The sequence below is a fragment of the Xyrauchen texanus genome, chromosome 41 (assembly GCF_025860055.1).
Source record: "Xyrauchen texanus isolate HMW12.3.18 chromosome 41, RBS_HiC_50CHRs, whole genome shotgun sequence".
In the NCBI taxonomy this organism is placed as follows: Eukaryota; Metazoa; Chordata; class Actinopteri; order Cypriniformes; family Catostomidae; genus Xyrauchen; species Xyrauchen texanus.
This window is the reverse complement of record NC_068316.1, coordinates 511529-535186: the sequence shown is the minus strand read 5'-3', so window position 1 is coordinate 535186 and position 23658 is coordinate 511529. Positions and strand designations below refer to the sequence as shown.

Sequence of the window (23658 nt, the reverse complement as noted above, 5' to 3'; positions counted from 1 at the left end):
ACTTTGAAAGGCATCTTATTTTCATTCTCCATATACAGACTCTGCACACAGCATTTGTCAGCTTTCGGACGCAGTCAAAGCCAACATAAATAACAATGTTTGCATAACCAGTAGGATCAGGGTCACCAAATATAATATTGACCATTGACATCCCATATTGTTTGACTGTTAATATGAATATTAGGAGGCATGTGTGATTGTCTTTAGTCGTCATACTGTACAGAGAACTTTATTTATTTATTATCTTAGTACTGCAATTAGTTCTGAGTTTGAATCTGTTGTACCAGAAGTCTATTGATCCGTGGGTTGACCTCTGGCCTCTGTAATGATATTGATTCAAGCCACGCTCCTCTTCAACAGCTGCTTGCAAACCAATAACATTAACATTAAATTGAGCTTTCTGTCACATAGTATATTGTTTATTGTAAGATGGTATAAAATATACACTACACCAGGTCATTTATTCAGTCACTAACAATGAAGAGGACTTATTAATCATGGTTAATGAAAGTTTGGTAACACTTTACAATGAGGTCCCATTCGTTTACATTCAACCATCAACCACTAAGAGATGCAGGAAACCCTTACCAAAAATTCTGGGATGGAACCATGGCACAGTAATGGTTTCAGATTTTAATATCATAGTACTTTGATATACTATGTGCCATGATATTTACATGATACTTTTAATAATAAAAGTGCTGTATGTGGCGGTGCCATGGCTATTTTTGTTTAGTGTGTCTATTCTAAATATGATCAAGGAGCTTCATGAATATTGTGTTTTTCTGCCTATGTTTGACGAGCGTGAACAAAGCGACGCAGGAGCTGAAACGCGACGCGACTACACTGAACGCTCCACAACGCGTCGCTCGCTCTCTCAGTGTCGCGGGGGCGTGAGGGCGCAGGTAAGCACCTCTCTTCATCATCTCTCTCTAGTCCTCAGATCACATGAGCGTTGCTGAGTGCGTTTGAGCATCATGCGCGGCGTCATTCATCGGGCTAAACAGTTTGGAGAGCAGTTATTCAAATCCTGCAGCAGTTTCTCTGGATTCGGGCTGCGATGTCATAGCAACAACACCCGGGAGTCAGCTTAACAACAGCTGCAGTAACAGCAGAACCTCCCCGTTACCCGAAATCGAGCCTGAACCCGAACCACCGAACTCTGGATCAGATCCCGGCGGACGGGAGGTCGCGCGACACTCCGCTGATAAGCGCGCGAGACACTAACGGCTGCTCAGCGCGCGCGCGGGAATATTCCTGACTGGAATTACGCAAAATGATAGCCTCCGAAAAGAGAAAGTTTTCGCTTAATTATCTGGATGCCAGTTTATTAGTCACATTCCACGGTAAGCGATTCATACGCGTTTATCGCCTCCACTAGGCCTATATCAATGGAGCAGATTTTATGAATCATCGATGTATGACTGTATTTATTTATATGTGTGTTTTGTTGACGGTTCGTTCAGTTGTCCGAATGTCACGAGCTGTTACGCACGTTATTTTCTGCTCATAAATCTCGCTGATTTTCACGTTTCTGTTCAGTTTCAGCTTGTTGTGGAAAGCAGATTATATTTGGTCTTATATTTCCATGTTTTTCGACATAAAACCTTTTAATAGATTAAACTGAGCACTAGCTCTTTTTCACAATCTCCATTTTATGTCCAAATATTACCAGTCATTGCACAATTTATTTTTAGATTCTTATGTTCCTCAAATCAAACGTTTTGTGTGTATACAGTATGGCAGTATGGCTGAATTTGTGGGAACATTAGCTACTGAAACTGTCCAGATATTAAATGTTTTACTTGAGACAGATAAAGTGAAATGTTTTCAAACTGCATCATTATCAAACATCACTGACCTGTTAAAAGCCATTAAAGACTAGATCCATTATGAATTATTAAAGAGGTAAATGTATATCTGTAGTAGCCTAACACAGGTGGTCTTTGGCTGTTGTGAACAGGTCAATGTTTCAGGTTTAAAAGACTCGCAGGTCATATATGATGATCAAATAATGTCGATGAATACTGCTGATATTCAGTGTATTTGCTTGCCTCTCTTGTTAAGGTCTTCTAGGATCACAATGCTTCTTTTGGCACCATATTTAGCACTCTAAAATGCCAAGCACACCTATAAATATATTTCAGAACATATAGGGATGTTCTGGAATATATTTATTGGCCTATAAATCAAATACACCAAGGCCAACTGCACTAGTAGTAACCGAACCATCAACTAAATCATGAACACGAAAAATCATTAGACACTTACATGAGCTGTTCTTACAGGAGAAGGAAAACCCTTTGTCAGAATTGCTAAAAAAAGGATTGTGTTTGCTAAACGATACTGTTTATGTTATGTGACTGTGGGTATGATGTGGTTAGTCATGGATGATATTTTTGAAAGTCCTACAAGCAATCATCTCTAAAATGAATGCAGGGATTCATTAGATGATGTTTATAAAAGCTAATTATTGCATTCAGTGTGCATCGGAGCAAGAGTACGCCGTTCTCTGTTCAAGTTGACAGTCTCTCCAAACCAAGAAACCAGAATAACTAGTGCAACGGCGTCATGATTTACCGAAATCAACTGCAGAGATTTCTGCTACAGGAGTGCTAGTGCTGGAATATCAGTTTGTGCTGTTACCACAAGCTAAAAGGGTTTAGAGCTGACAATAATATCATCATTAGAAGACCGATTCCCTGTTAAGATGCGTTCATACTAGGGCTGGGATAAACAATCATTTTTTAAACGATTAATCTAGCGATTTATTTTTTCGATGCATCGATTAATCTAACGATTCATTTTTTTCCAGTCCGATTCGATTTCGATTCGATTAATCGACTTGTGACAACACCGGTAATACCGGTTTCATCGGGGGTGGGGGTGTATAAAATGTTAAAAAAAAAAATTTGCCGGGAGTTTGATTGACTGGCGATCTGATCAATCAATCATAATACGCCATTTTTGTCCGACAAATTAGTCAGGAGAGAGAAGATTAACGTCGGTGGATTTGAATAATGGATTGTAGGCTACCGTACTGACATCTTTCCGCGGTTAAAACAACATCCTTCTGATGTAGGCTACATTCATGTTTAGCCTATTTGATGCTATAAATTAACAAGGAAAAGATGATCGGTTCACGAGCAGCTTTAACTGAGGCAATCTGTCACGACACATTAAAGAGCCACAAAATAGTAGGCCTATTTATGGTTTAATTTTCTTTGAATGACCAAATTTGAAAGTTGAGACTTTATTAAATGTTACCTGCTTGGTCCTGTCTATAAGCGCATTATTAATAGCTATAAGCGAAAACTTTAGGTGTCGACAACGTATTATAGCCTACTCCAACATCGAGTGCAAAGTGGGGAGTTGAAAAAAAACGTACAGTGCTCTGTCATCTGCAGCTGCTCCCGGGTGGCGCCTCTTCAGGTGCTGGTGCATTGCCGTGGTGCTAGAATGGAAGGCCATCTCCATTTTGCAAAGACGACATATCACGGAATTGTTTCCTTTTAAATTAAAGAATTCCCATACTCACTTCGGCGCCGCCATCTTTGTTTTGGGTCAGACGAATCGACGCGCATATTTTGCGTCGACGGATTTTTTGCGTCGACGTCATCGATGACGTTGACGCGTTGTCCCAGCCCTAGTTCATACCGACAACGATTTAACCGCTTGAGAGATTGCGGTACTGTACTTATTAATTATACATTTGAATCAGGCGAAAGATCACTTGAACTTCACCGTCTGCACTCCCAATGGTAGTTGCTGCATTGCATCACTGCTCATTAGCATAAAGCTGAACTCAGCTCAGCATCGTCAACAGCCGTTGTCCTCATGACGACTCATAAATGTGTGAAAATGTCTTCTGGTTACTTTGTCGCTACACATCACTAGCTGATTTTTCCATCTAAATGTTTAGCATTTTTTAAGCACATTTCTAAACATTCGACCACATAAAATACGTATCGTTGCACGTTTCTATTCATGCGCATTATCTTGAGGGAGCCGGATTGTCTTGAAGGAGCAGCTGTACCTCATTTTATAAAATGCTGCCAGGAGACACCGCAGAATAAGTGTAATATCTGATATAATGAGGGCTGAAATGGCTGTGATGCCCACACGCCGCCAGCCGTCGCATACCTTGGAGCGCCCGCTCTCAAAACCACTTTTAATGACTATCTATGGGTTTTAACAATTCCGAATGTCAAAGGCTTTGTTCGAAAAATTGTGTGCCCAGGTCTTTGGGCCAGTCACATCAAGCTATCGACCAATGGTCAAAACACATCATCGGTTTGCGAATAAACTCTTTCATCGCCTTAATGCACATTTTAACTAATAAGAAAATTCCCCGCTGCCTAGCACATAAAATTTTAAGCGAATTTCGAGAGTTTATTCTCACATCAAATGCTTTTATTCAGGATAAGTAGTTGGATGGAAACCCAGCTACTATCTGTGTGAACACCCCATTTGAAAGCAGATCTCTCTATAGTAGTGTGTGTGGTGGGGAATATATTATTGATTTGGGCTGTCAACTGGGCTGCGAAACGAAATGTGACATTTTCACTTAAATATGACCACAATTTGAATTATAATCAAATTTTAAAGACATTATTTCAGGTAAGGGGACAAATCTACAAGACATCTGATTTTTAAATCAATGCATACCATATAACGAGGCAATATATGTCTATAACATTTAGCAAACATTTGTCAATTTGTAAGTCAATTCTATTAGGACAAATACGGTAAATAGTCCCTCTGTGTAAACCAGGTGTGCTATTGTTACACTGATGATGATGTAAATAGAAAATGTTTTGTCTTTGCACTTTTTGGCCTCTCAATAATCTAAACAATTTTAAGACTTTTTTTTTACACATTGTGTGCGAGCTTCCCCTCTCTTTTGGACTCCTGTCTGTTAACAAAAATGCTTAAAATTTTGTGCTGCCAGTTGTTATTTTTTTAATCACGATTAATCGCATACTTTTTTAAGTTAATCTTGATTTAATCACAGATTTTGAAAGTGCTGAAATGTAACTCCATATATACTTTTTTCCCCTCAAAATGCATTTATTTTTAAGGAAAAAAGCTAAACATTATGTAACAATATAGTGCTTTATTTATTTATTATTATTATAATTTTCTCCTCTTATTCTCCCCAATTCGTAACACCCAATTCCTAATGTGCCCAAAGTCCTCGTGGTGGCATAGTGACTCGCCTCAATCCGGATGGCGGAGGATGAATCTTTGCCTCCGCATCTGAGACGTCAATCCGCGAATCTTATCACGTGACTTGTTGAGCAGGTTACCGTGGAGACGTAGTGCATGTGGATCCACGCACAACTCACCACACGCCCCACCGAGAGCGAGAACCACATTATAGCGACCACGAGGAGGTTACCCCATGTGACTCTACCCTCCCTAGCAACCGGGCCAATTTGGTTGCTAAGGAGACCTGGCTGGAGTCACTCAGCACGCCCTGAATTCAAACTCGTGACTCCAGCGGTGATAGTCAGCGTCAATACTCGCTGAGATACCCAGACCACCCAAAATAATGCGTTATTAACATTTTATAAATAAATCCTTCTACAGTATTAAGATAGAAATCCACTAAAGTTGCACCTATTCAAGTAACGTTAAATGTTTCCAAAAGTCTCCAAAGTGGGAGTTTGACTAATTGAAAGAATTAGTTCCCCCACATTGGTTTCATATTCATTGCAGTGGGAATTCAATCTCTTAAACTCTCATCCTGCACAATATTAATCTGCCGGTAGACTGTGACTGTACACATTATTACAGCAATCGTGAAGCTGCTTTCATGATTCGCATCAGTGCGTCAACGCCAACGTTGAGCACCGCTTTGAACTCAACATGACTTTTTTAATTAATCGCATGAGATAACTTGGTAATTTTGACAGCTACAGTAAAATGATAAAGTCCAAATATTTAGCCAGATCATATTCTAAAGTAAAACGTGAAAATAAATGATAGAATTGACGGTTCAATGTTATCTTAGTGTTCCACTGTAGCCTATACTGGTGTAATAGTACGACCACTAACTCAAGCTTCATAATACTGCTAAAGTGTTTTTCATTAAATACAGTTGTATGTACATACCTAATGTTTATACAGTGAGACGCTGATAAGAGAAAACACCTCCGGGGGCGTTCACTCCAAACGTGTCCATCTTTTTCCTATGCAAGCATGCTCTAGACAGACTTCTTTGAGTGTTGCGCCATGTCTCGAGTTACTTCAGCGTCCCTAACAGTAACAATGCATTTAAATGTGTCTTGCGTTTTATTTTACTTGTTGCACTGCTTCTGTTTTCATAAGTCATCATCAGTGCTTGGCACACATCCAAAATTCAAATGCTTATTTTAGCCAATAAAGTATTGGGGGAAATGGATACACAGGTGATTCTTGCAAAGTCATGGTCTATGTGATTGAAAGCAGTTGTTTATTGCTATAGATATTTAGTGAATCTACTGTATACTGTAGCTAGAACTGTTAGTGCATCAGGCCCCCACACTGTGTATAATCCAAATGTTAGTAAGAGAAATTGCTGAACTGGCTTCCAATGAACCCATCTTCAAGATTAATTTTGCCGGGGTGAAAAGCATAGCATTAATTTTCTTCCAGTGAATGAATGTCTGCAGCATATACTTGGTGAAATGTGTTTATTTGTGCATGCAGGGTTCGTGAAGTCATGCTAATGGCTGTCATTTTTTAGCCCCATTAACTTTACGCTTCTCTGCACTCACTGCATGAGAATAGAGAAATCATATTTCTTCTACATCTCTTTATTGGCGCTAGTTTTACAAGTGAATATACCCCCCCCCAAATAATCAAAACAAGCAAGTACAACCCCCCAATATTATATGAACATAAAGGTCACTGTGATCCATAAGCCTCTCTTGCCTGTGTTTGAGATGTCAGTTCAGGTGTTGTGTCTCTCTGAAGTCTCTGTTCACACTGTGTGCTTTGATGTGGAGACACACACACACACACACACACACACACACACACTTTGAACTCCTGCAGCTTGCATGTGTGCTCATCTGTTTGTCTGGACTGTCGGCACAGCTTTATTTCATTAAAACCTGGAATCCTCCATTGCCAAACACTCTCAGGAATTTGTAAGTTCTGTCAATCTTTGTGGTTGGAAACATGGAAGCCCAGACAACACAGAAGGGTGGGGATATTGTTTCTTAAAGCTATTTGTTTTTAACCTCCATGATCAGCCTGCAGCATCTGCGCATTGTGTTAAGAAAGGAACAGATGTTAGGTAGGGGCGAAGAGTGTCTTTGATGCTCCACACTGTGTTTAAAGGGATAGTTCACCCCAAAATTGTAATTCTCTCATCATTTACTGCCATCTCAAACTCATGTGACTTTCTTGCTTCTTTTTTATATATAAATACAGTCACCAAAAGGTTGATAAACACTACAAAATTGATTTTTTTTATTTATTTATTTCTTCTCCTGGGGGGACTGTGGGATGGGTCTTTAATGGTTGAGGGACAGCTATTGGGGAACTGTCTTGGGGGGTTCAGGTTCACGTTTGTTTGTTTTTTCGGCCTGATTGTAGAATCACCATCTTGAAGCATGAACTGTGATCCAGTCAGGCCGGATGTCAAGATTTGTAGTGAAAACGTATTTAAATTTGTATCTGTTCCTCACCCAAAACTGATTGTATCCCTTCAGAAGACGTGATTAAACCACTGGAGTCGTACAGATTTTATTTATGCTGCTTTTCGGGATGTGCTTTTTGGAGCTTTAGCATCCTGAGTGTGACTGCTGTGAGCATTTTCCATTTCCAAGACCGGTTGCCCACTGAAGCTAAGCAGGGTTGAGTCTGGTCAGTACCAGGATGGGGGACCTCCTGGGGAAACTAAGGTTGCTGGTGGAAGAGGTATTAGGGAGGCCAGCAGGGGGTGTTCACCCGTCAGTCTGTGTGGGTCCTAATGCCCCAGTACAGTGACGGGAACACTATACTGTAAAAATCACTCTACTCTCTCCTCTCCACCAGTAGCTGGTGTGTGGTGAGTGTACTGGTGCACTATAGCTGCTGTCAATCATCCAGGTGGATGCTGCACACTGGTGGTGTTTGAGGAGAGTCCCATTCACTGTGTAAAGTGCTTTAATTGTAGTATCAGAAAAGCGATTTACAAATGTTATGTTCATTAATTTATTCAATCATTAATTTTCCGATGTCTGTCAAACATGTTGAGTGATCCAAACATCATCTGCAGCCTGAAACTGAACTTTTGATCAGATTTTAGGAGTGAACGCACTTAACTACATAGAGAGCTATAGGATGCTCCCTTGCACCCTATTTAGTGCATGACTTAACCTCCAGTGTGCTGTCTGTCTGCACTGGTCTCAGAACAGTTATAGGAGAGCTATAGGATGATCCATTGCTCCCTATTTAGTGCATGACTTAACCTCCAGTGTGCTGTCTGTCTGCACTGGTCTCAGAACAGTTATAGGAGAGCTATAGGATGATCCCTTGCTCCCTATTTAGTGCATGACTTAACCTCCAGTGTGCTGTCTGTCTGCACTGGTCTCAGAACAGTTATAGGAGAGCTATAGGATGCTCCCTTGCTCCCTATTTAGTGCATGACTTAACTTCCAGTGTGCTGTCTGTCTGCACTGGTCTCAGAACAGTTATAGAGAGCTATAGGATGCTCCCTTGCTCCCTATTTAGTGCACGACTTAACCTCCAGTGAGCTGTCTGTCTGCACTGGTTTCAGAACAGTTATAGGAGAGCTATAGGATGCTCCCTTGCACCCTATTTAGTGCATGACTTAACCTCCAGTGTGCTGTCTGTCTGCACTGGTCTCAGAACAGTTATAGGAGAGCTATAGGATGCTCCCTTGCACCCTATTTAGTGCATGACTTAACCTCCAGTGTGCTGTCTGTCTGCACTGGTCTCAGAACAGTTATAGAGAGCTATAGGATGCTCCCTTGCTCCCTATTTAGTGCATGACTTAACCTCCAGTGTGCTGTCTGTCTGCACTGGTCTCAGAACAGTTATAGGAGAGCTATAGGATGATCCCTTGCTCCCTATTTAGTGCATGACTTAACCTCCAGTGTGCTGTCTGTCTGCACTGGTCTCAGAACAGTTATAGGAGAGCTATAGGATGATCCCTTGCTCCCTATTTAGTGCATGACTTAACCTCCAGTGTGCTGTCTGTCTGCACTGGTCTCAGAACAGTTATAGAGAGCTATAGGATGCTCCCTTGCACCCTATTTAGTGCATGACTTAACTTCCAGTGTGCTGTCTGTCTGCACTGGTCTCAGAACAGTTATAGGAGAGCTATAGGATGATCCCTTGCTCCCTATTTAGTGCATGACTTAACCTCCAGTGTGCTGTCTGTCTGCACTGGTCTCAGAACAGTTATAGAGAGCTATAGGATGCTCCCTTGCACCCTATTTAGTGCATGACTTAACCTCCAGTGTGCTGTCTGTCTGCACTGGTCTCAGAACAGTTATAGGAGAGCTATAGGATGCTCCCTTGCACCCTATTTAGTGCACGACTTAACCTCCAGTGTGCTGTCTGTCTGCACTGGTCTCAGAACAGTTATAGAGAGATATAGGATGCTCCCTTGCTCCCTATTTAGTGCATGAATTAACCTCCAGTGTGCTGTCTGTCTGCACTGGTCTCAGAACAGTTATAGAGAGCTATAGGATGCTCCCTTGCACCCTATTTAGTGCATGACTTAACCTCCAGTGTGCTGTCTGTCTGCACTGGTCTCAGAACAGTTATAGGAGAGCTATAGGATGCTCCCTTGCACCCTATTTAGTGCACGACTTAACCTCCAGTGTGCTGTCTGTCTGCACTGGTCTCAGAACAGTTATAGAGAGATATAGGATGCTCCCTTGCTCCCTATTTAGTGCATGAATTAACCTCCAGTGTGCTGTCTGTCTGCACTGGTCTCAGAACAGTTATAGGAGAGCTATAGGATGCTCCCTTGCTCCCTATTTAGTGCATGACTTAACCTCCAGTGTGCTGTCTGTCTGTACTGGTCTCAGAACAGTTATAGGAGAGCTATAGGATGCTCCCTTGCTCCCTATTTAGTGTATGACTTAACCTCCAGTGTGCTGTCTGTCTTTCTGTGTGAGATGTGTGAAACGTGAGAGCAATTGTGTTCATTCAGAAATGTGTGTTTATCACTAATTCTCCTCCAGATGTCACGGATGTTTATCCTCTGAAGTTTGGGTAAAATGGAGATTATTGACACAATTCACTGAAATTAGACAGTTTACTGTCATTAATTGGCAATATGGAGCAGATGCTCTTCTGATGGGACGGTAATATCGGTCCTGATGTTGCACCTGTCGCAGGTTGCCATCGGTTACGACCCGAAAGCGGATCATCATGACCCTGTTCAAGCTGATGACCTGTGAGAGACATCAGGACCGATATTACTGCAGCAAGTATTGGAGAAACGTTCAGGATCATCATGGATGTGTTTCTGATGTGTGACAGATATTAAAGAAACATTGATGCGTGTGATATCAGTGTTACATACATGATACATTCCTCATATTCAATATTATAAACATCTAAAGCGTCACAACTGCATCATGTCTCACAGATTTCTCCAGCGACTTTAACCACCGACTGAACTTGATCATCAACTCAAATTAATTTAATGTCATTTAGATTTTCTGAAGCAGTAAATGTGATCCAAGGTGAAGATTTATAATATTTAAACATTATAAAATGTTCAAAAGCTCATTTTATGAAAGTGAACTCAAAAAGCATATATTTATTAATTTTTTGTTAATTTACTACAAGGAATTTAGCATTTTTCAAAAGTAAGCTAAACAATAATTTAATATAATTGTGCTATATTGTGTTCCAGAAAAACACACTGATGTTTTCTCCAGTATTGTGTATTTATTCTTAATTTTAAACATCTTTGTGCTCAGAAATGATGTTGTTTGTGTTCTGTGATAATTCTGTGACTGCCGTCTATTATTTTGAACAGGGTGTAAAAGCAACGTTAATAAATTAACGGATGTTTACAGCGATTAAATTAATCACACACAGTGTTCATTCATTTGTTCTCCTTGTACTTATTGATAACCGGTGCATGATACGAGATATTTGTGTTGCACTCCTGGAGTGTCCCGTTTGCAGATCGGATCTATATGCCGTAAAGATCAATCCATAATCACGTACAATAAATCAGCTTTCAATACTGTCGTCATGGTAACACAGGCTAACGATTGGGGCAAACTCTGTCATGTGACACTACATGTTTGCATTAATGCCAATTTTATCAACAAAAAGTGTTTCCAAACCAGTTTTTCGTGACATTTGAAGTATCGACGTAGAGTTTATGTGCTTGAGTTAAAAGGAAAAATATGATGTCGATACTTGTTAAATTTTATCAGCTTTATTTTGATGTGCTAAAACCTTTTCCACAAAGAAATCCTTGGATGGAAACGTAGTTAGTGATAGCAGGGAGAGACCTGTATAAGTAGCCAAATCAGGCCAGAGAGAGTGTGCAGCATTGTTATCTGTAGTGTAACTAGCAGTGTTAATGCTGTTCTTCATCCGACTACTACTCCTTCATTCACTCCTTCTGCTAAGATGTGTGAAGAGTTCTTAAACTTTTTTATTGGTAAAGTTGATGGAATTAGATCTCAGATTTCATCTGTTGTCAATGTTTGTTTTACTCGTGTTGACCCTACGAATCAATTAACCTGTTTTATGCCTGTTTCTTTGCAGCAGCTTAATGATATAACTGCTCATATGAAGCCCACCAGGTCCCCTGGTGATGTGCTCCCTTCTTCCCTGTTTAAGAAGGTACTTGATTCCATTGGCCCAAGTATTCTGTCTATTATGAATACTAGTTTGTCATCTGGTGTTGTTCGGTTAGTTTTAAGCATGCGGTTATTCAGCCCCTTCTAAAAAGAAAAGGCTTAGACCCTTTTGACATGAGTAGTTTTCGTCCGATTTCAAAATTGCCTTTTATTTCGAAGATACTGGAAAAAAATGTGCATGCACAGCTTAATGACTTTTTAATGAGGAATAACATCGCCGATAGATTCCAGTCAGGTTTTAGAGCTGGTCATAGTACAGAATCTGCTCTTTTGAGGGTCTCTAATGATATCCTACGAGGTGTTGATTCTGGAAACCGTGTTGTTCTGCTTTTGTTAGATCTTACAGCGGCATTTGATACAGTTGATCACAACATTCTCATTGGTCGTCTTAGGAATCAGGTTGGTATTCAGGGCTTAGCCCTGAAATGGTTCTCTTCCTATTTGAAGGATAGGACTTTTTCAGTCAGTTTAGGGGATTATTTTTCTTCTGTTGCCCCTCTTGTGTGTGGGGTTCCACAGGGCTCTATACTGGGACCAATTTTATTTTCCCTTTATATGCTCCCTCTAGGCTCGATTTTTGAGAAATTTGGGATTCAGTATCACCTGTATGCGGATGATTCTCAAATTTACTTACCACTGAAACATGGCCATAGATGTGCCATTCAGTCTCTTCGTGCATGTTTGGCCGAAGTTAAGTGTTGGCTTGCGAATAACTTTCTCCAATTAAATGAGGATAAGACCGAGATGATTTTATTTGGAAATAAGGGCTGTGTGGATGATGACTGCCTGGGGTTGTTTCCTGGGAAAAAATTGTCTAGCGTGTGGAACCTTGGTGTCATTTTTGACTCTGAGCTTAAATTTGACCGGCAAATCAATGCTGTCGTTAAGAATAGTTTTTTCCATCTTAGATCAGTTTCTAAATTGAAATCTATCCTTTCTTTTGATGATATGGAGAAGGTTGTTCATGCCTTTGTGTCATCCCATTTGGATTATTGTAATGTATTGTATCTGGGTGTGAGTCAGGCTTCTCTCTTCCGCTTGCAGCTCGTTCAGAATTCAGCTGCCAGACTTTTAACGGGCACTAAGAAGAGAGCACATTACTCGGTTTTAATTAAATTACATTGGTTACCCATACGATACAGAATCCAATACAAAGCTTTGTTGTATGTTTTTAAGTCTCTGCATGGCCTAGCACCTGAGTATGTTACTGATTTAATCAGCCGCTGTCAATCAAGTAGATCTCTGCGCTCTAACGATCAATTGCTTCTCATGGTTCCGCGATCATGTTTAAGATGTAAAGGTGATCGGGCATTCTCTGTTGCAGCTCCTAGGCTCTGGAATGACCTTCCTCTGTCTGTAAAAACTTGTCCTTCATTGGGTGCTTTTCAGAGTGCGCTTAAAACTTACTTGTTCACTTTAGCTTTTGACAATGCTTTGTAAGTTTTTTTGTCATATGTTTGCATTGTTTTTATTTGTTTTTACTTTTATACCTTCTGTACAGCACTTTGGTTCCACTTGTGGTTTTGAAAGTGCTCTATAAATAAAGTTGAGTTGAGTTGAGTAACTACACTACTATGAGTAACTATGAGTAACTGTGAGAGTAACAAGAGTACAAACGCTGCACACAAAGGCAAAGAAAATCAAATCTACAACTGAAGCATGTCTCCTCATTTCCACCCACGAACCCTGACGTGGTGCCACAAGCACTTTATCATATTAGCATAATTTTGCCGTGGTATCGTTACCGTGACAACACTATACTGAAAATAGTGTTAAACAATGCAACTTTCCATTTAATCAAGTTTTCTAGAATCATAGTGTGATAGATTCATGACCACGCATTGACAAGAACAAGCGATTACACGCTACATGCCTTGTGTTTACATGCAGTCAGCAGTTTCATGAAGTCATGGAGGGTCATTATTGCTAATCACCATCAGTCAACACATCCTTTTGATTCATGTCAAATCATTGTCTATCTGGTGTGTTTGAGAGACTCAGTCCTGTGTAAATAATCAAGAGTTTGATGGGCACAGCAGCACACTGCAGGACACATAAAGAGAAATGACTAAAACTAATTATCTTTTGCCATTGCTTTCTACCCTGATGATTCACAACTAATAAACTTGGCTATTGGAAACTCAGATATGTATTTCCCCTCTGGAAGTCCCTTTTGGAAGACAAAGGTTTAATTGGCACCATAAATTATAAGACAGAAACATGGATGATGCCACAAATTCTCTGCCGTTTTTATTATACTGTACATGCAGAGCATCATAATTCCACAGAGACGTCTGGTGGATGATAAAACCCCATAGACTTACATTGAAGAAGGGACTCCCAACAACTTGAGAATGACAAAACGACCCAAGACATTAAGTCATGTTCTCTGAGAAATCTGATCAAGACGTTTATGGTTCAATTATGTCATAATTTTAGTCTGGATGTATTAATGCAGTGGTTCCCAAACTTTTAGCAGGCATGTACCCCCTGAGACATTATAGATCTTCCGGAGTACCCCCAACACCACCAATTGTTAACAACAAGGTTTTTTTTATTTAATAATATTTATTTTTATCAATTACGTCGAGAATAGTGAATAGAATCATAAAAATTTGATACAAATCTCATCAAAAGTCAACATATGATACAAATCTCATCAAAAGTCAACCTATGATACAAATGTGCTGAATATAATGATTTTAAACAGATATGCACCCAATCTCACACACAATAGGCCTACAACACATATCCAACATCTCATTAAAGATTTTGTTAACTTTTCACATACTGATAAGTATTGCTTTTCACATATGATGACATATTGTTCTTAACTTCTCTGTTGTAAAATAATAATAAAAAGTGAACACATTAACAATAGTAAACTAAATAGTAGTAAACAGTAACACACAGAATAGGCCTACCACCTCTCCATCCACATCACCAGTTTAATCAATGTGAGGGATGTGCCTGGATGTTCTTACATAATGCAGCGATGTTAGGCCGAATTGGGGACAGTTTCAGTCTTAGATCATTTTCCACAAACAGTCTGTACCTATACTTGGTCTTAAATTAAATTACTATTAGTAGAAGTTAATATAATAAAATACGTAGACCTACGCAAAAAACTAGTTGAGGATAAATTCTTTAAAATTGGGCAATTCCAGCGTTATGGACGTGACATTTGCAGTCAAAACTTGAAATATAAATTCTCAGAAAATGCATTTAATACTGAAACGTCTGTTTATATATCCATACTCCCTTAATAAAGCTCCAGACATTAGAAAAATATCAGTCTACACATGCGTTTTATATTTAATATGAGAGAAATACACATGTGACGTGACACAAAAAATCTTTAACTTTTAGGTGGCAAAATATGTTTTAGTAATTCTATGAACTACACTGCGCAAAACAAAAAGTAATACTACCCACCGGATGAGGGTCGGCCTCCACAGAACTTAAAATATTATTTTTATAAAATTTTTCGTGTTCGCATTTATGAGGAAAAAACAATGTTACGGACGTGACAGTTCTCCGTTACGGACATGACCGCTCTGAAAGTGACTTTAAAACTTTCTTTAAAGTGAATTTCGTTTTTTATTAATTGTATCTTAATTTTAATCAATGTTTCATCAACCAATTGCCTGGATTTAATAAATAAGAAGTAAATATAGTAGAAAATAGATCATCATGACACGGAGGCGCCGGCGCGTGAACTGGACTCTCGTCTAATAAATGAACCGAAACACAGCGTATAAGGTACTTGCCTCACAGGCCTGAGAAATATATAGAAAACTTGAAATGTCTACTTTTTAACAGAACAATTCAAAACGAAAGAAATCAGACTCTCTGCTTATGTAATCCGTATGAAATGTGCATTTCTCTCTGGCGCGTTCACTATAGCTACTGAAGATCGCGAGTCAACATCGCCAACTTCATCTTTGCAGTCGACACTGACAAACACTTGTTTATTAATAAACAATTAAAATGTCTCCTTGCTATATTTGACATATTCATAATCATTACTTTTGCCGGTTCTTTGTGGCAGCTTTTAGATACTTTATTGGCAGCGCCACCCTTGCATGTTACATGAACGCGTCACCACTGCATCAGCACCGAAAACATGATTTTTTTCAAATCTAAAATCAAAAATCGTGATACGAACCGAATTGTAGGTTTGGTCTATCGTTACAGCCTAGTAAGATGAGAAAGCAGGAGTTTAGTCGTTTGATTGTAAAAAAAACAATGGCTGAACATCTTTGCCAAGCGCAAACCAGTACAGAAGTAATCAATAAATTATCGGGGAGGGTCATGCCTTTTTTCACAATCATTTTGGAGGGTTATAGAAAAAATTATTGCTGGCGAAGGGAGGGTCAAGTCTTTTTTGACTACAGATCTCAAAACTCCTCCGGTAACCCCTTAAATAAAAAACGAACAGTCCCTTAGATCTTTTTTCGCGTACCCCCTGAAATCAGTCCACGTACCCCTGGGGTACGCGTACCCCAGTTTGACAACCGTGGTATTAATGCATTAACAAAATGCAATTCACAAAAAAGTGTTACTGGAACACACATCTGCTATGATTCTGAGTTAAAAGAAATGTTTAATGTGGTGTAACCGTCAGAAGACAGTAAATAAACTACTCTTTTTTTTTTTTTTTTTTAACGACGTCTTATTTAAGCTGAAATTCTTAAAAACAAAAATTGTATTAAAAATGTTGTTTAATGTTGGTATGCAAAGTTTGGAATCATATTTTATTAATAATACTTTTTTAAATAAACATTGAAATAATTTTGTTTTAAAATATTATTAATATTTTAAAAATGTACTTTTACCCACTAAAAGTTTTTTTTATATATATATATTAAAGGGGCCATAAAATGCTTTTTTTTAATGCACTTTTATTATCTTCCCTGATGTCCACTGATAATGTTAGTAAAGTTATTTTTGCATTCAACATTTTTGCATGTTGCTATGCATTGTTTGGCATTGCTAGCATGTTTTTAACTTTGTTAGCATGTTGCTAGGCATTGTTAGGCGTTGCTAGCATGTTTTAACTTTGTTAGCATGTTGCTAGGCATTGTTAGGCGTTGCTTAGCATGTTTTAACTTTGTTAGCATGTTGCTAAGCATTGTTAGGCATTGCTAGCATGTTTTAACTTTGTTAGCATGTCAGCTAAGCATTGTTAGGCATTGCTAGCATGTTTTAACTTTGTTAGCATGTTGCTAAGCATTGTTGGGCATTGCTAGCATGTTTTAACTTTGTTAGCATGTTGCTAAGCATTGTTGGGCATTGCTTAGCATGTTTTAACTTTGTTAGCATGTTGCTAAGCATTGTTAGGCATTGCTTAGCATGTTTTAACTTTGTTAGCATGTCAGCTAAGCATTGTTAGGCATTGCTAGCATGTTTTAACTTTGTTAGCATGTCAGCTAAGCATTGTTGGGCATTGCTAGCATGTTTTAACTTTGTTAGCATGTTGCTAAGCATTGTTGGGCATTGCTAGCATGTTTTAACTTTGTTAGCATGTTGCTAAGCATTGTTGGGCATTGCTTAGCATGTTTTAACTTTGTTAGCATGTTGCTAAGCATTGTTAGGCATTGCTAGCATGTTTTAACTTTGTTAGCATGTCGCTAAGCATTGTTAGGCATTGCTAGCATGTTTTAACTTTGTTAGCATGTCGCTAAGCATTGTTGGGCATTGCTAGCATGTTTTAACTTTGTTAGCATGTCGCTAAGCATTGTTGGGCATTGCTAGCATGTTTTAACTTTGTTAGCATGTTGCTAAGCATTGTTTGGCATTGCTACCATGTTTTAACTTTGTTAGCATGTTGCTAAGCATTGTTGGGCATTGCTAGCATGTTTTAACTTTGTTAGCATGTCGCTAAGCATTGTTGGGCATTGCTAGCATGTTTTAACTTTGTTAGCATGTCGCTAAGCATTGTTGGGCATTGCTAGCATGTTTTAACTTTGTTAGCATGTTGCTAAGCATTGTTGGGCATTGCTAGCATGTTTTAACTTTGTTAGCATGTTGCTAAGCATTGTTTGGCATTGCTAGCATGTTTTAACTTTGTTAGCATGTTGCTAAGCATTGTTGGGCATTGCTAGCATGTTTTAACTTTGTTAACATGTTGCTAAGCATTGTTAGGCATTGCTAGCATGTTTTAGCACTTAGCTAGATTTTGCTAGCCTCTTTCTAGCCTGTGTTAGGTGATGCTAACATGTTATGCCTTAGCATATTTAGTAATATATGATCATTTTCCACTCTCTGTCTGAAACGCTCTGTTTTGGTCTAAGCGCATCCTTAAAACTTCAATGTAAACTAACATTGTGCAGCCCCTCAAAATCAGCCATATTTCTCAATCTGAAGAGAATGAACCATCTCCACAACATTATAAAACAACATATTAGGATTTAAACGCACATCCAACTCATTGCGTCCGAATATACTAAACTGTTCATCTGCAATAAAGTATCAAACAGTCATGACATCTGAAATATACATGAATGGATCTGTTACTTACTGTTTTGCATCGGGTCCAATCGTGTTTTTAACTGCCCCATCCTTCAATAACAGTTCCTTTGCAAAGCTTGAATCGTATTATGAGCAACTTATATGAGCCAAAAAACTAAATAAATCCACACTGAAATACGATGAATACACATACAGATCCACATGCACATGCATACAGCATTGCCTGAAACTTATCAAAATGCTCAAAGACTTCAAATGGATCTAGCGCATATTTTCATACGCCAAAATTAAAAATGGCGCAGATGGGCGAAAGAACATACATATAACTGAAGCGCCAGTGTTGATGTAAAAGTAGTCATTGATGTTTTTCGCTGTAGATGCGTCATGATTTAGGGAAGTCACGGAAGTAGAGAACGAGACATTTTTGCAGCTTTTTGTTTCAATATGTCAAAATATCATGGAAAATATTATTCCTCATGACATGACCCCTTTAAGAACAACTCAAATTGTAAAAACAAGAGTACATCTGACAAGTTTAACATCATTGTTATGAAATAAACATGCCAAAAATGACACTAAGCAGCACAAATTAATTATAGAAACATATTGTATGTAGTAAACAGTTGCATAGTTCGTATTGCTTAGAGTATCGATGTAGTTTCCAAATATGTTTTCATTTCAGGTATTTCTTTCAGTCTATTTAACTTAATGTATATAATAACAACGATCCATAATAATAATTCAATCACAAATATTGTAAATACTACATTTTTATCATTATCGATTGAAATACACTTTAACATTACATCCACAATCATCTTGGACCAAAACAAAGTCATGTGGTCCAGAGCAGACGCATTAGGCGCCCATGATTGTGTGTGAAGTTTAAAAAAAGACGCATTTTGTTCAGGTCAAATGATGTAACCATGAGAAAACATCTTGATATTCATGCGACTGTTTATATTTTTAACCTTGTAAAATATGTTTGAAAATGTTGCGTACACTCATGCATTCAAGGTGCAAGGAAAGTATTTCAATACTGTTTACTTGTCGTGAAGTCCATTTAGGTTTTTAGAAAATGCTATAAATAATATCTTGCAAGTTTGTTATTGAAAAAATAAAAAATAAATGTTCAGTGTTGTGTTTAACTTCCTGTCATAACAGTCTCCAGACACTCAAAGATTCTCTTTTAATTATAATTCTTTTCCTTTTCTCTTCTTGGAAAAACCATTTCAGTTTTGTGTGTCAATGACGATATTGATGATGTATTGATCCATATTAATGACATAAAACTCCCAGTCAATGCAATCAAAGTTTAAGCTGAAATCTGAGAGTGTATGTATATCTGTCGGACATAGAGTAAATGATTGTTGTCCGTTTTACCCAAAATCTCACTCATATCATACAATTTGACAAGCAACAGAAAAATAGCATCTTTAGACTTCCAAAGAACATGTCCTGCCAACTGAATTATATATATGATGTGTGTGTATGTATAGATCTCAAAGCCTCTCATCTACCCACACTAACAGTCTCTCTTTGTTTCACAGGATGATTAATTGAGCGCCATCATGATCGCCACAGGTGGTCTGCTGCGGATATCTGCGAGGAGACAAGACTCCCTCCGTGCCAGAAACCATGCCGAAAACAAGCGCAAGAGGAAAGCAAAGAAAAAAGGAAGAACGAAGTGGTCGGTGGTGAAGGGAAAGCTGAAGTTATGTTCCATTCCTGGACTGGTCGCTGCCATTGGCATTCTGGTGCTGCTGGTTGGCATCGCCATGGCTGTGTTGGGCTACTGGCCCAAAGAGAGTCCACTGTACCCGGGACTGCTGAACACACCAAACGCTCAGAGGTCCTATGAGAACAGAGAAGCTGAACTAGTCAATTTGACGGTCAATAGCAAGTCTTGGCATCAAATGGATAAAGACTTGAGGAGCTTTAATGGCCCCAATAGGACCAATGGATTGGATCCGCCTCAGTTAGGAGCATTCGCTGCATTTATTGACAGATACTTGTATTCAGACAAGATGAAAGTCTTTGGACCTTTGATTATGGGCATCGGCATCTTCCTGTTTATTTGTGCTAATGCAGTACTTCACGAAAACAGAGACAAAAAGACCAAAATCATTAACCTTAGAGACATCTACTCAACCGTCATTGATGTTCATAGTTTGCGGAGCAAAGAGCCTTCCCCGCTGAACGGTTTTGTGAACTATACGCAACCAAAAGAGACCAAATCTAGCCCTTCATTTAGCACTGGTACTTTGACCAAGGGTTCTTGGCCATCTCCGGGCTCGGGTAGATATGACCCAAGTAGCCTGATTCCATCGCGAAGACCGTCTACAACCACACCACGGTTCCCGTCTATGGAAAGACAAGCCTTTACAGACACGGTGTACAGTATTTACCAAGATCAGAACAGTATCAGTATGGCTGAGTTAAAGCAATGGGAGACCAGAACCATTGTGTCCACGTCTTTCAATGCTTTCACCCTTCCAATGATGAAACTCAACAATCGAGGGACGTCCGAAAGAAGGGGGTCGGATAAAACCGGAGAGGCTAAACATGATTATTTGGACACAGAGGCGATTTGCAGACGTCTGGAGGATCTGGTGGCATATAGAAGCATCACAAAAGCCAAAGTGGAGACTGCTCAGACTCATCCAGATCTTCCACAGGACTCGGTGGAGGTTTACAAGAGTAGCGGCAGTTTGCAGGGTGCCCCTCGCATTTCTTTGCAGGGTTCCCAGGTGCAGCTTCTACCGCTGTCTTCGCCATGCCGCAAGGCGACAGGATCGCACCTGTCCTTGAGTGCTCTCTCGGACTACTCCAGGTCCATTGATCTGGGAATCTGTTCTTCCACGCCTGCGGAGTGGCAGGTGGTGCGATCGAGATGCCCCAGTTGCCCTCGACTGGAAGGGCTCAGCAGTGGAGGCTACACCAAACTTGAGGGTCTAGGCAGCGAGTCTTTCGAGTCCACAGACAATGCAATGTTTAGTCGCGAGAACTCGGTTGAGATTCTAGAAAAAGACCAAGAGCTCCACGATCAAACTGACCGAGACGAGAACACCTCTGATAGTCCAGAGAGTGCCGTGGTCAGGCAATATTCAAAGAAACAAAAACTTATTATGATTTCCCAATCAGACACGACTTTAGAGGATGTGGAAATGGATAGTGTAGATGTTTAACTAGAATTCTGTAGATTTCTTCAATACACTTGACTTGGCTGATAATCCTGTTATGAAACTAAGAATGGTTTCAATGGTTTTACTTGCAAAGTTGGTCTTTAGAACGCAATCAGAAGTTGCATTGAGAGCAAAAGTCATCTTATGCACTGTTAGTATGTTAGACCAGGTGGCTGTTTGGAAAAATCAGTCTTTAATACTGGTTCCTAAAGGAGTTTCTGAGCAAAAACCATGAGGAAAGGAACAGGCTCTGATTCTAAGCATGATAGCACAGCTATGCTTCACTAGACTTATACTTCCAGTAGTAGAATATTTGTGGCTGTTTCTTGAGTTTATCGGTGATGTTCGGCTGTCTGAGCAGCATGTTTTTTACTGTCGTCTACTTGCACTTTCTTAATCACCAAATAACTGATTCTTCATAAAAATGAATACATAGCAATATCAATATTTGATTTGAAAGGTTGGCTGCTTGAAATGTTTGCATTTTGCCCCCGAAATGTTAGCTTACACATGTATGCTGTCAGTTGTTTCTTATTTTAAGCTTTTTCTAGGATCCGCCTTGTTTGGAATTGTAATGTTTTCCAGATCCATGCATTAGCACAATGGTTGACAGTTCAGTATTGTCTCAAATAAAATGTCTATTTCAGATATGAGATGTTAAGGTATACTTTTTGGGGTCGATAAATTAAAGATTTATCAATCGTCTTTGATCTGTTTTAGCCCTAGAAAATAAATTAAGTTGTGTTCCATTCTAAAGGCCCAGATATACTTTATACGAAATCGAAGAACAAATGGGTGTGACGTCATTCAGAGCAAAATCTGGCCAAAAAGAAGGTGTTTTTGCTCACCTGGGTGATCTTTTAGGAAAACTTCTTACCGGCTGCTAAACACATTTCTGACATTGGTCCTCATCACCTGAACGTCCACCTACTACTTTATTTACTGTAAAGCAGTTCAATGGAAAGGAGGCGAGAACCGGCTTGACAATATAAATAATATTTTAATGTAAAACTGAAACCAAAAGACACAAACACACACATAGGACGGTCAGCTGCCTGCACCACCATCCGCAGTCGGCCTGTATCCCTCTCGGAGGCTTGATTAGCCTGATAAGTGTGCAGAATCACCATCCGGCCCCGCCCTCGGCCCTGCCACATTCCACCATCATTCTCTCGGGCAGCCCCCGGCCTGACGTACATCCCCCCTCTTTCCCTGGGGGACAGCGTGTCCTAAGCCCCATCTGCCAGCAAGTCATCCCCACCTTCCTGAATCTGGGAGGGGATAGGGGAGGGAAACAATAATGAAAAATAGAGGGGTACTCCCTGTAACAGTGTAGTACCCCCCCCCGCCACCCCAACACAAAACCCTGTGAAATTTAAAAGAGAGGGAAAAGGCCAATGTGGAGTGGCAGTGGGAGAGAGAGAGATGAGAGAGAGAAAGAAAAAAACCCGCTTACGGACAACAGCCGCTCCTCCCCGGGCAGATCGGTGGCAGTCCTCCAGCCCCTGGTGGACGGAACGCCCCGCCGCGTTCTCAGGGAACAGAAGGGGTCTCCCTTGTCTCTGGCAGCGGTTCTCCCGCTCCAGGCGGTTGGCAGCGAGCCCCTCGCGGTTGGTGGTCTCAGACCCCGCCACGTTTCAGCGGCTGTAGGGGTCTTCTCCGCCCCTGGTAGTGGCCCTGACCGCTCCAGGCGGTCGGCTAAGAGCCCCTTCTCCCTTTGCATTCAGTGACAATTATTCTGCTTCCAGGCGGCTGATCTCCAGGCAGGCTGATCTCCTTCCCCCGGAAGACGGCCGCGGCTGCTCCATTGGGGTGGATGGTAGTGGCGAGAACTCCACTACGCCATATCCCTCCTCCTTTCCATGTCTTTGGCACCGTCAACTCATCAATACCATTTTGTTTTTGTCAGCCTTCATTGGAACAATTACATTCTGCTAATTAGCAATGGAAACAGCAGCAAGACTTGACTCCGTTTACATGGACACCAAAAAGCTGCATATTGTGAGAAAACTGTTGACTTGTTTGGCTCCATCCTATGAGGTTTGTAATTCAGTCTGTTTCACGCACTCTTCAAAAACCTGTTTGAACGCCCCTAATGTGATCACATAAGCAGCTTCCTCTGGGAGAAACCAAGGTGTGTTAAACCGCTTTCTCTTAATCCC

At 40.0% G+C, this 23658-nt stretch overlaps 1 protein-coding gene across 2 annotated transcripts; it reads left to right on the top strand.

Moving 5' to 3' along the window:
• Window positions 1–758: 758 nt before the first annotated feature.
• On the top strand, window positions 759–22138 carry LOC127634610 (transmembrane protein 200C-like). 2 transcript variants are annotated; one of them, XM_052114224.1, is made up of 2 exons: window positions 759–905; window positions 19862–22138. In XM_052114224.1, exon 2 carries the CDS (start codon window positions 19883–19885, stop codon window positions 21497–21499), a length of 1617 nt encoding a protein of 538 aa, XP_051970184.1. In that variant the 5' UTR covers window positions 759–905; window positions 19862–19882; the 3' UTR covers window positions 21500–22138. The 2 variants fall into 2 exon arrangements, with proteins under 2 accessions (XP_051970184.1, XP_051970183.1); XM_052114223.1 differs by lacking the exon at window positions 759–905 and adding an exon at window positions 1008–1346.
• Window positions 22139–23658: the final 1520 nt, after the last annotated feature.